We start from the raw sequence: 16,703 nt of genomic DNA, 5'->3' as shown, positions 1-16,703 counted from the left end.
CCAAGCAGGCTCTGAAACACCGTGACTCCTATCAGGATTCCCCCTGAAAGCAGAGTGAATTACGGTGATGTCAATGACTAAGGACAATGAACTTCTGTGTTCGTAATGTAGATTGCAGCGGAGAGGTTTTGCTTTTATTTCTGACCTTTCCATCACAGGCAGAAAGGGTTTTGAGAAACAATTTAAGCCACGGAAAAGGTTTTATCTTGATGCAGCACATATCTGATCCCTTAAATTACACACTAAATCCTCTTCCCGAAGAAGCGAAAACTTCAGGGAAGGTGCCAGGTAATGACAAACATGCATTTCCACTCAACACATTTTTGTAGCTATTTTTTCCTAACTTACTGCAATGATTCAGGCTGATTTTGGTGATTTTATGTTCGATTTTTGGGCTTATTTGTTTATTATTTGTCTTCCCGATTCCCAGCGCAGGTCCTTTCGGGACTCTTTGGCCCTTGTGTCCGCGGGTCGTTGCCAACAGCTGAATCAGAGGGTCCCGGACAGTCACAAACAAGACAATGGACAACACTGTTACGACAAATAAAATGTGATTGAGACACAGCTGGCTGATTAACTGCAGAAAACCTCCCAAGGACAAATCACCTCATAACATATGGTTCCATGACACCCTAAATATGAAGCACCTGTCCGGTGAAATGAAAAACCGTGCCTGAGCAGCCCCGTCAGCTTCCGCCTCTGCTTCTCCAACAGATCCAGCCTTTTATGGGATTAAGAACCTACGTTTGGTTCTTAATGCAGCAGTTTAGAGCAGTGTTTCCCAATCTGGTCCTCGAGAACCCACAGACAGTCCAGGTTTTTGCTCCCTCCTGATAAGGAGCTGGGATGGAGCAAAAACATGGACCGACTATGGATCCCCGAGGAGCAGATTGGGAAACACTGGCTTAGAGTACAGCAGAAGCATCTCTTTGTGGGTGTCTTGAATAAAGCCAGCCTATCAGATATGTCAGTAAGGTGAACAGCAAATGGGACATTACAGCGCTCGTTCAGAAAGCTCGCCAGCCGTCTTATGGCTGTGTCTTAGTTTGCACGCCTCATCAATCCACAGCACAGAGTACACTTTACAGAACACAGCCATACTTCGTATATTACATTTCACTCTGCAAAACCTCCCATTCCAACCATTTATTTTATACTTATTTCATATACTGTATGAGTGGGCAGTGCCCATCCATATGGGTCTTCTGGCCAAAGATCACCAATCCCTCCCCGAAAACGAGCACAAAGGCCTTGGAAACAATTCGAATACTGGTGCCTCCAAAATGGCATCCTGGTAACACCATTGTTTACAATTTATTTATCCGTTTTTTCTGTTTCTGCCATCTGTTCTATGTATTCAGAATTTACCTACCCGTGTAATTTATTTCTTTTTATCTCACCATTTTGTCGCCATAGCCATAACATATGACATTAATCATTTTTACTAGCTTATACTTTTATATTTTATTCTTTAATCTATTATCCTTTAATTGTACTTTATTTTTATTTATTTATTTATATTTGTGTTTTGTTGTATTTTAGCTATTTTTTATGAATTATATGATTTGTTTGTTTAGCTTTATTTCACTTATTTATTTTACTTAGATTTATTCCATCCTTCTATAATTTCATTGACCTGTATGTTAGCTGCTTCTCTGTCTTTGGTTTTTATTTTGGTTTGTGAAGCACTTTGAGCTGCATCCTTTTATGAGAAGTGCTATAAAAATAAAGATAATTATAAGAATTATTATTATTATTATGAGTTATATGTCTGCTTTTATGTTTTTGGAGTGTCTTTGTTTTGTGCTGTTTTACACATTCCATGTTAATGTTTGAATGGCCCAAGTAAGCATTTTGATGTACTTTTGGCAAACAAAACAGGCAAATAAATAATGTTAAATGTTGAACATGGAGCAGTCGGGGCTGCCCACCTGGTGATGAGTATGGCTGTGTCCACCGAGGGGCTGTCATCCATCCAGCGGCTGCCGAAGTTTGAGTGGGCGCCCTTTCGCCCGTACTGCTCGTGCTGCCAGCGGCAGAAGCTCTCCAGCGTCTTCTCGCCGTGCTGCCCGATGTACATGTCTGCCTGGGGACAAAGTCACCCACAGGTCAGCCACACCCCATCCGCCTTCACGGTATGTGTCACTGTCACCGCGTCAAACAGCTGTAGTCACTGTACTACAGGTAGTCCTTGAAAAATATCCCAGAATGCATAGAGTTTATGGAACTGCTTATGATTGCTTCCATGAGTCAGGAACCTCCTGTTCTACACTGTGAGTTGCTCCTGAATTTTGCAAGTCGGATCAGTTTTTGGGCCAGATCAAGGAAACTAAAACATTTTTGGTAACACTTTACTTAAGGTCATGTTTTTAGTAATTTATAAACACATTCATAGTACATTATAATGCATTTATAACGCATTATAATGCATTTATAACGCATTATACACATGCCTGTAAATATTTATAAAGGGGCACAAAACATTATAGCCATATTTATTATGCATTAAGACCGCCTTATGAAACTCTCATTAATGCACTATAGATACCTTTATAATGTACTACATAGCATCATTAATGCTTATACCGACCATTATAATGCATTATAAAGGTATATATAGTGAATTATAGATGAAAGCTTCATAGAGCATTCATAATGCATAATACATATGGCTATAATGTGTTATGTCTTTTGATAAATATTTATAGCCATGTTTATAATGCTTTATGAATGCATTACTACTTGTTATGAATGTGTTTATAAATTCCTAAAAACATGGCCTCAAGTAAAGTGCTACCAAAGTGTTTTATTTCTTTTAGACCAGTGCCCAAAAGAACCTCTCACATCCATGGCTTTTCCTCAAAATCTCACTTTAATATATATATTAAATAAAGAAATATATATATTAAATATTATTTTAGTGACTGACAGATTGATGGACATTCTGCCATTGAAATAGGATTACTGCACAGGGTTAAAAGAAAAATCAAAAGTAAGTTTTCAAATTATCCTCCTGATTAAATAATGAGTTACAGTATATGATCCATAGCACTGTTTTTCAGTGCTTGTTATTCCAAAGTTGGGGGCGAGGAATTTTAGCTCTGGAAACAGTAAAAGAGGTAAAGCTTTAGCCTGAGGAGAAAAGCAGTAATTTTATTTACTTAGCAGACGCTTTTATCCAAAGTAAGATCAATGTTTTTGAAAAAGCAGGTTCATATGGTCCCTGGAGCATAAAGGGCCTAGAGATCCTGCTGAAGGACCTAAGGACAGAAGCAGCTAACTAGGATTTGAACCAGCAGCCTTCCGATTACAGGAACTGCACCTAACTCACACCACCCCTGTACAGTTAGGAGGTCTCAGACAGCTGTTGGGTCTGAATCAAAGCGAAGGGTAACATTTCGATAGGTTCACGTCCTATGCAATGTTGTCTGAGGCTTTTTTTATCCTGGTGAAACGTAACCGGCATTAAAAACCACCGTTTGAATATTATTAATGCAGCCTAAATGTGCTCTTTGTTGCTCCAATGACCATCTCGTTGTTCTGTGCGCGTCCCCCCAAGCCCCCAAAGGCTCTCACTCCTACATCAAGCCAAACTTGGAGCAAAAAGAGCGAAAAAGCCAAAGAACGGCAATCTGACAAAACGGACTTTCGGCCCAAAAACACATCTGCAGGACAAAGAAAAACAAAGAGACTCTTTTCACAAACACAATTTGGCTGTGATGTCAGCAGTCGATCTTCAAGTCAATCGATTACATGCAATATGTTTTAATTTATTTAGCATGTGCTGTTATCTAAAGCTTCATTAACTTTTTAGGAAAATGGGGTCCACCAGTTCCTGGAGCAAGTGGGAGTGAAAGGCCATGCTCAAGGACCTAGAAGTAAAACACCCCGGTCAATTCTGGGATCTGAACTAACAACCTTCAGATCACACACACACACACACACACACACACAGCATGCAATCCCATGGAGCCACACACCGGCCTCAAAACAGCCCCCCCCCCCTCAATGTTTTCCAACAAAGCCTGCAGAAATTTGCCGGGGCACTAAGAAATTGCGATAATAGCATCATTCAGCAGGTAATTTTGAATGCGGCGTAAGCAGATGTTGGAATTTATGCGAATGTTGGAAACTGATGGACACCAGGAATGACATAAATACCATGTCTAAAAGCACGTTCCACATCATCAGGCAGCACTGCTGTGAAAAATAATAAAATTCTAGAATGAGAAGTGCTTCCTCTCTTGTGTATTCCCAATAGAGCATTTGTCCTTCACTACAGTTTAGCAGGAAGAACACTTAATCGCAGTCGCATCCATCTTCGTTATTTATTTGCAATGTAATTAGTGTCAGCTTTGACAGGGGTATAATTAATACAGAATTATGGTCAGTTCTGCTGCGTGTTTTGATTTCGCATGGGAGACCCATTCCAAGCAATGTATGTATTAAGAAAGTGTTTCCTTACTGGGTTTTCCTGGAGCAGCACCAGTTTGGTCACACGGATGTTCATCTGGATGCCGAGGCTTTTGTGTTGAAACAGGCTGAAAACCTAGGTAACAAAAATGAGGTTATACTGGGTGTACAAGTGCACTTTAAATCACTAGAGAGTTTCTGATTAACCCTGTGAATTACAGTAAGTACATCTTGGATATTCAGCTCGAATAATTAAAATACACTCAGTGACAAAAAAAGTTAAGCACCCAAAAGTAATGGTACGATTTCGATGCGTAGACGCATTAGACAGCATTACCAGCACTTGACAGAGTTTAATAGGAGTCACAGGTGGTCGTATCGTGCAGTTGCCCTGCATGTGGGGCATGCAGATGTCACGGTGGCCCGATGTTGCAACCAATGGGCACGTGAGGACAGCCACACATGTCGTGAAGGTCCCGGTCACCCAAGATGGACCACACCAAAGGAGGGTTGTCATATTGTGCGTCAAGCATCACAGAACCCCATGACATCTGTGCCAGTCATTCAGACACAGATATTGGACTCTCTACAACACACTGTGTCATCCCGCACCGTGTCCTGACGACTGGCATCAGCCGGACTACGGGTTCACAGTCCCATGCGTAGGCTGCCATTAACACAAATGCAGAGACAGCTGCGTGGTGATCAATCCTGCCAATGTTGTGGAGAGACACACCAGCCTTACTGCAGTCATCATGGTGTGGGGAGCCATAGGGTATGACTTCAGGTCATCTCTGGTAGTGATTTGGGGGACCCTGACGGCACAGCGCTACATCAGTGACATCCTGCGTCCGCATGTATCAACTCAGACCCAGGGCCAATATGCAGAATCTGGAGGCCCAGATACAACAGCTGTGGGGCGACTTGCCGCAGGAGAGGATGCAATGGCTGTAGGACTCCCTTCCACACCATATCACCATGTGTATCCTGGCCTGGGGGTGATGGGGGGGGGGGGGTTCCACACCCTACTGACATGGGACCAGCAGTGTGCCCATACTGCCAACTCTGTTGTCCGAAAGATCAGACATTATAATCATTGCAATACAGTCACATGACCTTTCCCCATATGCAGATTCATTTCATTTCCACCACTCTGTCTGGGTGCTTAACTTTTTCTGTCACTTAGGACAGACAGACAGATACAGTAGATAATTAATAACAAATTGTCATTTATAGCTCCTTTCACTAGAAGGCACAGAAGATGAAAAGATATGGTCTATCTGGTCACGAGTGGAAGGTATAGATCACTAAGAGCAGAGGACAGGACGGCAAGCATGAAATAAGTAACATGAGTGGCAGCAGGCATGGCGAATGGCTGGCTGAGTTTCAGGGCAGCACCAGTTTTAAAAGGTCAAGTGGAGAGTGATGTGGCAAGAAGTGATTGGATGGGAAGGAGGGCAGAGTCGTGGGACAGAGAGCAGTGAGTCTGCACGAATAGGAAAGGTTCGTCAGCGTTGGCACGGAGACATTCCAAGGGGGAGGGGCACAGGTCTGGGAACAATAAGCTTACAGGAGCAACAGAAGCAATGTCAAATGTCTGTGAGTAAGGTGCTAATTTTATGCTCTTATATTAGAAACATTCAGGTAAAACTCAACAGGTCCAGCAGCAGGAATCAAAATTATCTGGAAAGAATGTGGCTTATGATTAATAATGCTATTGGTACATTATCTTCAAGTTTCATTCTTAGGAGGCACACTAATCTAGATTAAAACGGCATAAACTGGCAAACCAGGAGAAAATTGATCCCAGATGACAACAGCACTGAACACACATTAGATGTTTATTACCTTTTTCTGCTATCCCATTAACTGGATCCATCTTAGGCTCTGAGAGTGGAAGGAAAGGTGTTTAGCATCTTGATTAAAGATGGCGGTGGGAATACGCACCATGTTCATGACGGTGAGGATGAAACGTCTCGCCGCCTCCACGCCGTGATAGCTGACCATGGCAGGGTCTGCCACCACCAGCGTCTCCACGTTGTATTCATGGAGCAGCTTGTGTGAGTACCTCTTCGCCCTCCTGCCCTCTGTCGCTGTTTGGCTTTTAAATTTCAGCTTCTCTGTGGAATGGAGATCGCACTCCATGCGGCTCATCTTTTCTAACTCAGGCTCAGGGAAAAGGGCACTCAGTGTGGATGAGGAAGCAGGAGAGACGATGGGTGACGCGGCTGAGCTCTCAGGCGGAGTATTAATCAAAAACAGCTAGGAAAGACGTCTTAATGAAAACCTTCAAGCCCACAACCACAGCTAGACAGGAATGACAGTCCAGACTTCATCAACTTACCTCTGATAAGCTGTCATCTTTTTTTAGTCTCAAACTGGCCCATATGGGGGGGGGGGGGTGTTTGTGATCTTTTGGCGGGGAGCAGGTTTTGCCAAAGAGTTAAGACACGCACATCACCATCCATCACTTCACAGACATTAAATTAGGTGTGAAAGTGCGTTACCCTTTTTTTTTTAGCTTTCCGGCACATAAACGCTTCACGTTGCCCCGGTTTGGAGAAAAAAAAAAGGTGCATTCCCAAAGGCTAGAGCGGGGTGGCCCATAAATCAAATAAGCATCCAGGGAGGGGATATATCCGCAGTGTAGCTGGCAACTGGGCACGGAACGGGCCAAGGATTTAAAGCACGACTGCATTTAGACTTAATCGCCTTCAGACAGGACCTCTCCGGCGCACCTCTGTTGGGCTGGGCAGGAGATTAATTAAACACAACGAGCGGGGAAGTGCGTGTGAGCTGCAGAGGGCACCTGGGCAGGATCTCCAGCCCACTTTTGTGTTTCGGCTTAATCACTCGCAGACAGATGGGCTCTCTGCACCACCTCTGTCAGGAAAGGCAGGAGACTAACCAAATAAAACTGCCAGGGAGGTACGTTTGCAAATACTCAAGGCATCAGGGCACAGTGCAGGATGGAATTTAAAGCATCCATAGGTTTAGGTATAATCGCAGACAGACAGATGATCTCTGTCACGGTAGACAATAGATTAATGGGATTAAAAGCTTGAGAGCAAAAACGGGGTGATAATCACTTGTGAATATAAACACAAAGGGCTTAAAGAAATATAATGTGATTCAGGAAGCCAGTGCATTGTAGAAGTGTTTCTAGTCAACGTGCTATAGCAACAAGTTGGCACATGTGCATTCTGGGTAATCTTTAAAGCCGTATTAAAATCCATCAAGGGTCTGGAGTATGGAGGTTTTAATTCCTAACCCTTCATCTGGGCTGACCGGTCATTTATATTATACACACCTACGTCTCTCTTCAAAAATCACAGTAAAACACAGTATTTAAGGGGAAGTGTACCGTTTAGCAAAATATTACAGGCTTATCATCACGAAATGATCACAAATATAAAAATGGAAAAAGGTCTCGGATCCCTGCTTATTCTGGACCTTTGCATGCGAAATTTATGTCGGACCTGGGAGTCCGATTGAAAACGTAATTAGGAAAAATTCAAATACGTGTGCACGGACATCACCTGAAACGACTCGGAAAGCATCAAAGATTTATCCAACTATAAAAGTTGAGGCTGCAGTGCCAGGTTTTCCTTTTCTTGGCCCAACAATGCAATGAAGTAATTTTCGTGGGCCCTATAATAAGATATGATATATCAAAGGGTTCATGACACGTGTCCAATGAATGAAGGTTACCAGGGAGTAATTCACAGTGGCTGTCAGCGTTTCCCCCGGTTGACGTGTCCTCTGCGGAGCGCCTTCTTCTGTAAGCACGGTGCGGGTGTCCCGTGACAGCAACGGTATCATTCAGGGGCTCGATAAATAAAAGGTCCTTACTGAGCTGAATAAACCCCATCTGTGAGAGGAACAAAGACAAGAATACACTAATCTAACTGCAATTTAGCTTTGCACCAGTAAAGTTAAGCAAGATTATATACATGCAATGGAATTGGTTGAAGTTTACACCCTTGTGCAAATTAATTCAAGAATTAATCATTAATTCAGTAACTTTTTTACTATTTGATTTTCAGTTTCATTCCAGAAAGCCAACAATATGCCTTCATTAGTCACTTTTTTAATGGGTTGGAGCTACATCATTATGTGTAGGAAATTTCCTCATCATCACCTGATGGGTCAGGCATCTTTCAGTATCTAGCCCTTTGCCATATGTCGAAAATGGACAGGAATTTCATCAACAAGAAGACAATTAAGGTATATAGAGAATCTGTGGTCAATCTACAAGCAGTGCCTTTGTGGAATGGACTGTAGCACAAAAGATAAGCTTATTCAGGCATTGATTCAAGTATGGTACTGGGACCTCCAAGATCATCGAAGACTGCACAAAATTGCTGGATTCTATGCCAAATGGCCCCCAAATGCTACTAAAAGACAAATGAGGTCATATTATATATTGAAATGTTGAACTTGCTTCAATTTATTTGCACAAGGGTGTACAAGATGAATTAAGCTCAGCATTCAATGATGGGCCTAGATTACAGAATCAGCCTCAGTGTCATTACTTTAGCTCAGTCATCACCCATGCGCCATCTTTACCTTAATGAATAAAACCTATCTACTGAGTCCCCAAAAAAACTCCCTGAACTGTTAATGACACATAACAACAAAAGTCCATTTTTCATCAGCTCTGTGTCAGTTTGTGTCTTCATTTCTAGATAGTATAGTTAATATTGAGGTATATATTGATGTTTACTATCCGCCCTTGATATTGTTATGCATATCTTAAATTAAACCTTTACACACACTAAACCCACAATGATTCCTACTAGCTTTCAGTATATGGATTTAAACTTCCCTTTTCGTATATGCTTGTCTAGTTACGGTGTGTTTTCTATAGCCAGGGCCTATCCCATGATGCACTGGGTCATCACAGGGGCCTCCAATTCCATCACGCAGTGATCTAAATTAAACTGCACTGCTGAGGGTGATAAGACAGTCCAGACTCAATTTGTTGTGGAGACGATAAGAGAATGTGCAGGTCAACTGCTAGACAAATAAATATATAAAATATCTACACTAAGTGTCTCAAGCTCTATAGGTGCTTCAGGGTGCAAAATCTGTTTCTATTTCGGGGATAAAAAATACACAAAGGGAAGCCATGGAGACCTTGATTCATGCTGATTACCTCAGACTCACTTTGTTCTCATCCCAGAATCCTCAGCAAAAATAATTTACATGCACTATACTCATGAATAGGGATGTACAAAATGGGGGATACAGGGGTGGGGGGGCGGCACATATCCCCAATATTTAATTTGGTTTCATTCATCCCCCCAAATAATTATTAAGTTGTGTTTCCCCCCCCCCAGTATCGAACTCTTTCCTATACGGTTGCTCATAAATCCAGATTACCTTACAAACCAAAAGTCACCATATAAACTAGGCTTTCCAGTGCACTTTTCTCTGCCATCTGGACAAGAACACAGGAACCGCCAGTAACACAGGAAAGTTAGTCTGAGTTTCCTAACTGTATAAAATCTGGCTATTGGCTTGTTCGAAAGCTAAGGACCAATGACAAACACATGCGATTTATTCTTCAGCCAACCAAATCACTCATTTACCATTTGAAACTTAAGGCGGCACTGGTAGTATCTACTATCTGCTATTGTATGATGTGATTAAAAAAAAAAAAACGCTGTAGTTGATTTATGATGCTGTAACAGGACTGAGTCTTAATTTAGCCTGGAGGTATCACAGTCTACATCCTAGCACTTATCTCAGAATGACAATGAAGAATCCTGTACTTAAACAACAGTAATTTTATAAACCTGCCTTAATTCCATTGAAAAATAAACCCCTTGCTCAGGGCAAAGATTCAAATCAGCCTGGCATCAGGATAAAAACCAGATTCATTAATTATACTCTAGGATAACATTACCAGATCAACTGACAGCATAACAGAAAACAAAGAAAAAAAACCTTTAATACATATTACATCATTTTCTTTTTTTTTGGATGATTGTGCTAAAATTGAATGAAAGGGAAATCTGTTAGTATTTAGAAAGTTTTGTGAGTAAACCACAGATTGGCCCTTGAGTCGTATTTCTAAAGTTAAATTCATTAGCGGTTTCCACATCAAAGATGGCATCTCCAAGGCAAGCCATCTCCAGCTAAGCATTTATTTATTTATTTTCCCCACCAGGACCATCGGGAGCATTTCCAGAAGTTGCAGTAACTGCGGCGTGATCTCCGCAGAGCCTCAGACGGAGGCGGGGAGCTGTCCGCGGCCCTGGAGGTTTCCACCATCCAGAAAGTTACATCACAGGTCAGTTTGTCCAAATAATAAGCCTCGTGCGGCCGGCTGCCCAAGCCTGGTGCAACCCGCCCAGCTTGTCCGGGCCACGTCGGCGCTTCCCAGAACCGAGGCAGCCGCTCACCATCCACCAGCCGCAAGGACAGAGCACTTCGAGTAAGCCGTAAGTGCCCCCCGGGGGGGTAGCCTGAGGTTCGGAGCGTGCACTGCTGAGGCGACATCACGTAGCAGGCCCAGCCAGGAAAGCTTATTTGCTTCGTGTCAAATTAATTCCTATGACTTAAGCAGACCAAACAAGCTGATCGCTCACTTGATTAAAGAAGGCTGGTTTAACATCTGCGTTTAGGCAAAACCATCAAATTCTGACACAGACGGATGCCTGGGCCACCCTGCAGACAGTACTCAACCACTACAGGGAGAAGAATGTTGGTTGGCTAGTTTATAATGAAGATTTTTATTGTTTTAGGCTCAAGGATGTTAGCATGATCTTAATTTGCTGTCTTACCTCTGAGTGTTTCAGTGTGGCGGCATTTGGAAGAACAAATTTAAAAATATGTAATAAACGACCATATACATTAATGTTACTGTCACTATTGTACACTTTCTGTATTAATAACAAACTGGAGTTTGTTATTAATAAATCCAGCTCAGATACATTGTATATCTGTCGCTAACTGCCAATGGCAGACATTTTTGAAACACTTAATAAAATCTACAGTATGTATGAACTGTGAAAAATCACCCACACCCAGTTTGGGTCAGTTCATCAACATAAGAAACCCCAGTTTTTGTCAAAGGTCGTGTTTCTGCACCTGTGCAGTCAGGTCTGAATTTTATAACCAAGCCAAAATGAGAAGGCATCAGCTTCAGCTGCAATCAGAATTCGATTCCACACCCTATCGGCCTAAAGAAACAGGGCGGTATGTGACTTAGCAGCTTAGGACTCTGTGCCTGGGATCGAAAGGCTGCCGCTTCAAATCCCAGGGTCAGCAAAGTGATTTCATCATTGGGCCCTTGGTCCCTAATCACTCCAGGGACTGGCAGACCCTGTCTACTCAAATTTACATCACTTTTGTAAAAGTCTCTAATAAATAAATTCTACTGTGCACACATACAAGTGTGTCAACAGAAACATTCAAGTTCCTAAATAACATTTTGTTTTAGCTGACTTTCTCCTTTTCACTTGAGCGTTCAGTATCCTATGTGTCATTACTAGTGTTTTAACTCATTATTTTTTACTCACCCATGTTCAAAGCCTCTTACAATTTCAAAATATTTCTTCCTGAAGGAATTAAGGGGAAGTGCTTTTCTCAAGTGCTGCAAAGCAGGCCGTCTACAGAGCGAGGACCACTGGGATTAATGCCATGGCCTTCGGGCTCAAATGGCTCTGGTTCTGCCTACATATGCATTTTGAGAAGTGGACCTCCTCATCTTCATCTCACTAATTGGTGCTCACCACATTCATTCATTCATTCATTCGCTCAGCTAGTGAGTGCCTTTTCCGGAGACATTCAGCTGACCTCAGATGGGACACATTCAGCTTCACTTTCCATTTTGCATGCGTCCACTGCAACCTTGACTCCGTCTCGCTCATTCCCACAGAGTCTCACGCTCTTCCCCATGGGGCTCGCGATTGTGGTGCCTGTCAGAGAGTCGCGGAGCCGTGAAACGACTTTTCCGCTGAAACTCCGAAAATCTGTGACAATTTGTGCTCTCTGTTTCTTTCCCCTCTGTTTCAATGTATGATTTCAGTTACATGAGCAACGTGTAGGAAATCATTACAGAGCTGCCAGTGTTTGTCTGTCACCATGACCACCCCGTTTCTGTCCCAGGCCGTGGTGGGAATTCTCCAGGGAGATGTTATGAATATGTGTGAGATTTGGCTGCCACTTGTTCTTGCTGGAGTGCCTTCGCTGTTCCAAGGCCGATACTGAGGATGACTTTTCATGTATTTTTGAGAAACTATGAATGTTTAAGCATCCTTAAAAGGATAGAGACTTTTGTTTTTCATTTCCCTCAATTTTATTTGAATCTGATATATTTTATTTGAAATTAAGGGCACTAAGTTATTAGGCTCACAAAAAAAAGTAAGAAATTCCAATACAGCCTCCCCCCAGTTTACAAGGCGAAAATATTGTACTGTATTAAAATGCATTTTAATACAGTACACTTAAGCTAACAAAAACCATAGCCTAGCCTACGTTAGAACATTTATATTAGCCTACATTTGTGCAAAATCATTAACACAAAGCCAATTTTATAATAGAGTGTTAAATATCTCATGTAATTTGTTGAATATTGCACTGAAAGTGAAGAACATTTACCAATCGTAAAGTTGTAACATGGACCATCATGAACTGGGGAGCGTTTGTACGTAGAGCAACCGCTAGTTTGGTGCCTCGGTAAATGCAAACAGCTAAATGTGCTGTCTCCTTAACTGAGGTTGTGTTTCATGCACACGGTGAAAGTGAACAAAAGCACACTTTCTACATGCCCGTTTTTTTTTCTCCTAAGAGGTGATGCTTTGAGTTAATAAGAGGAAGTCAGCGATTCCAGGCCAAACTCTTGGGAAGTCGTCCAAGCCATGAAAACCACAGAAGTTCACCAGGGAAAACCTCAGGAGGTCACTAATGACTGTATATCGTGACCTCCTGGGAGGTTTATGTCGTCTCTTTACACGTGGTCCAGAACCTCGAGAATGAGGGGTGTGGCCGAGGCACAGATGCCGGCTTTCCTCAGACCTGTTCCACGAGCTTCGTGAGACGCACCTGGGTGCAGAAATGTGTCCTGGCTTGAATCTCCAGCAATGGCGATGACCCACACACACCAAAAGCGAATGCAAGACAGATCCTGCAAGTTTGTGTACAACTGTCAAGCATCGAGGGCCTATTCATGGCTGTCCGTGATAAGCACAAGCAAAAAAATCGCTCATACTTTCTGAGGATTTCTGCCTCAGACAGGAGAGTCATTTCAAGGGAAAGCTCTCATCATAAGAATGTCATCCATAGTCCAAAATTAATTATCATGTTAAACAGTGGCTCAGGCTTTATACATAAGTTGTAGAGGATGAACTTCTATTGGACAGCATCTGGGGGGTGGTGGCTCATGAGGCTTAAACTCTAAATGTTTTTAACAAAGCCCCAGAATTTTTTTTCTTACAATCATTTTACAATCACTGTCACCATGTAACTATTCATAACAGTTTCGCTGGTTAGGATCCAATCATCCCCTGACCCTAGAATCACCCCTGTAGCTTAACCACAGCCCATCAAAACAAACCAATATCAAGGCCAGATTTACCATGCGACAGGCAGCAATGAAGATTTATTTTATATTTACCTTGTCAACTAGACTATGGACTGGACCAAAAGGATGCAAGCCGCAAAAATTCACAGTTATAGCATCAACCAGCATGATATTTATGCTGTTTAAACAGGTACGTTATAAACAGTGTACATTGTAAACAATAAAGAGCAAAATAATGTTGGATGGAGGGGATTTACTACTCTGGCGGATTTCATGTGCTTTTAGTTACATCCCAAAGTATTCTACGCAGATTGTTGTATGCCCCCTAAAACGCAAGAAAGAGAAAAATGCTTAGGGGTCTGCACAGTGTGACGTTTATGAAGTTTGACTTGTAACCAACAGCTTGCGGAATCTCCTTGACGCATCCTTGACTTCTACACCTCGCTTTCTTTTCAGAATTTCCTTTTGTGTACTTTAAAAAGTAGCATGTGTCCAACAGAAAGTTACACGTTAAGGTTTAACGGGTGATTCGTGTTGCTGAACTACGTAGAAAACAAGGTGTACGGCATGTAATTTCACGCTGGTTACTCCGGTGCTATGAAAGCGGTGTGTAACGTGTAAAGACCGCAGCCTGGTGGGCAGGAAGGCACTAGCTCAGCCATTCATGTCAAGCTTCATGCTCCAGTACGTGTAGACGGTCAATGGCGTTAGATGATGCACCGATTTCGCTATTTTGTTAATCCGAATTAGTATTATTTGCAAATAACTACACACGTGGACTCATCAAGAAAAATCCAAGATAAGATAATCGCGACGGCGTGTCTCAAGTAATTAAAAAGTATGAAGAATATGATTGCGAAGTGTAAATGATTGCTTAGTCATAGATATAAAAATTACAAGTGTAACCCATTCTTATGACCTAAATCACGGAGAGCGTGTTCTTGTCTCATGGAACTATATTTTGACATATACTGAGAGTTATATATAGGCCTAGGGCTGTGTATAAATGCAGATGTTATTTACCAGTCCAGCGCAGGTGCTGAATGAGACGCTGGATCCCGTGTAATTGAGCACGATCCCACTGTAATAGCAGCTTGTCTCAGCGCTGGCAGCCTGCGTGTCCCGTACAGATGCCTTTCGTGCTTTCGCTCTCTCCTCCACCATGAACTTCTGGGACAGAAAGCGAGTGTCCCTCTTCAGGATGAGACGCAGGTCCTTACCAAAAGCCGAGATCCTGAGCCTCAGTTCCGGCGGAGCCTGCACTTGCGGTCTCGGAGGATCCGTACGGTGCAGCTCCGGTGGGTCGTATTCGTCCCAGCGAGAAAGGGAGCGAACCTCCCGAGAGCTGCTCCCCGTACCGGCATCCCCGTCTCGGCTGACCGCTCTGTTTGCACCCGGAGGACCCATGTCAGGAAAAAACTCCGGGAAAATGATCTCAGAATCCGGAGATACTTGTAGACCTGTATCGATAGATCAAAAAATAATAAATATTTAAAAATATATAATAAAAAACGTTTATCGAAAGCATACTGGAACAAAGTTGCTGAAAATTATCTTTACTTTGCCGAATTCCTTATTGAGAAACGAAAAACCTCTTGATAAAACGCAGGTGACTTTACTCGCGGTGAACTCTAATAAAAGTAACTTTGTAAAGCCGGTACGTCAACGATAAATACACAGTTAACTCTTTGCTATTAGGTAAGCTATTGAATACTGAATACTATACTCGTTGTATGTGCGATTGTTAGACACAATATACGGTAATAACTTAAATGATTAATCCAAAACGTATCGTCTCTACCTGAAGTTACAGTAGCAGCCAGAAAACACAACTGATGCAGAAAACTGCAGATGTGATTGAGACGCATTGTCTGAGACTCTCCAACGCGACCACCCTAAGCGAATTTTTTAACTTGACAACGTGCAAACGATAACAAAAGTGCTGTCTATGGAAAAAAAACACTTTCCAGGAACTCAAGCCAAAAAATTAAGTGTCTGTGCACTGCTTGTTGGTTTTGTCCATGTCCCGGTGTCTGCAGTTAATGTTTCTTCACTCACATGAGAGGTTTTCCAAATGAATGGGTCGGAGTAAAACTCAGAAAAAGTAAGCGCCGAATTAGGGAGAGAAAGAGAGAGAGGGGCGGAGGGGGGGCATCCGTACAGATAACATACAGCATGATGTATGGGGACAGCACAAGCAGCGGCAGGGAACGCTTGAGGATCCAGACTTTACGCTCTACATATTTTGCTGGCACTGCCAGCCATGGTATCGCCACCCATGCCGACGACTGACTCACGAGCGAGGAGTGGATGCCTTGCTATTGTCCAAATTAATTATTTAGTTAGGCACTATCTGATTCTACAACTTCTACCTCGTTTTTTGTTTCTGGTACCTTTGCTTTAAATGATCTATAACTTTATAAGACTGACTATATAGCCATTTAACCCCAAATCAGTTTTAACTAAAAACGTAAAATTACATTTATAGTGGGCCGGCTGTCCAAAATTTTGAAATCATATATCCCGGGCCATAATGAATTAACTGCGTGTTATGGGTCTCCAACAAGATATCTGTATAAAACTATAGTTTAAGATGCTCTCAGTTTAAAATGCAACGCATATTAACAGTTCAGCAATGCTTTGGGCAAAACCAGCGACGTCTATGACAGGAAGTTAAAGTCATACCCTCAGGATAACAAAAAAAGAAATGAACTATAAATAGGGTTCAAGTCACGTTAGAAACACAGTAGCCTATATG

General features: G+C 42.3%; 1 protein-coding gene across 2 annotated transcripts in view; it reads right to left on the bottom strand.

Annotated features, from left to right (window-relative positions):
- The window catches only part of LOC111841204 (A disintegrin and metalloproteinase with thrombospondin motifs 19), a 75,021-nt gene extending 58,993 nt beyond the window's left edge, over positions 1–16,028 (bottom strand). Inside the window, exons 1-6 of one of the 2 annotated variants that reach the window (XM_023806793.2) lie at positions 15,747–16,028; positions 14,969–15,405; positions 8,125–8,284; positions 6,361–6,533; positions 4,466–4,549; positions 1,932–2,086 (exon numbers count right to left, since the gene is read on the bottom strand). In XM_023806793.2, coding sequence (XP_023662561.2) covers positions 1,932–2,086; positions 4,466–4,549; positions 6,361–6,533; positions 8,125–8,284; positions 14,969–15,405; positions 15,747–15,813 — 1,076 coding nt within the window. In that variant the 5' untranslated portion in view covers positions 15,814–16,028. Of the gene's footprint in view, positions 1–1,931; positions 2,087–4,465; positions 4,550–6,360; positions 6,534–8,124; positions 8,285–14,968; positions 15,406–15,505; positions 15,577–15,746 lie in introns of those variants that run through there. The other variant, XM_023806794.2, reaches the window with a different exon arrangement.
- Between the last annotated feature and the right edge of the window lie 675 nt (positions 16,029–16,703).

Source organism: Paramormyrops kingsleyae, chromosome 7 (assembly GCF_048594095.1).
Source record: "Paramormyrops kingsleyae isolate MSU_618 chromosome 7, PKINGS_0.4, whole genome shotgun sequence".
Classification (NCBI taxonomy): Eukaryota; Metazoa; Chordata; class Actinopteri; order Osteoglossiformes; family Mormyridae; genus Paramormyrops; species Paramormyrops kingsleyae.
This window is presented reverse-complemented; position numbering and strand designations above follow the sequence as displayed.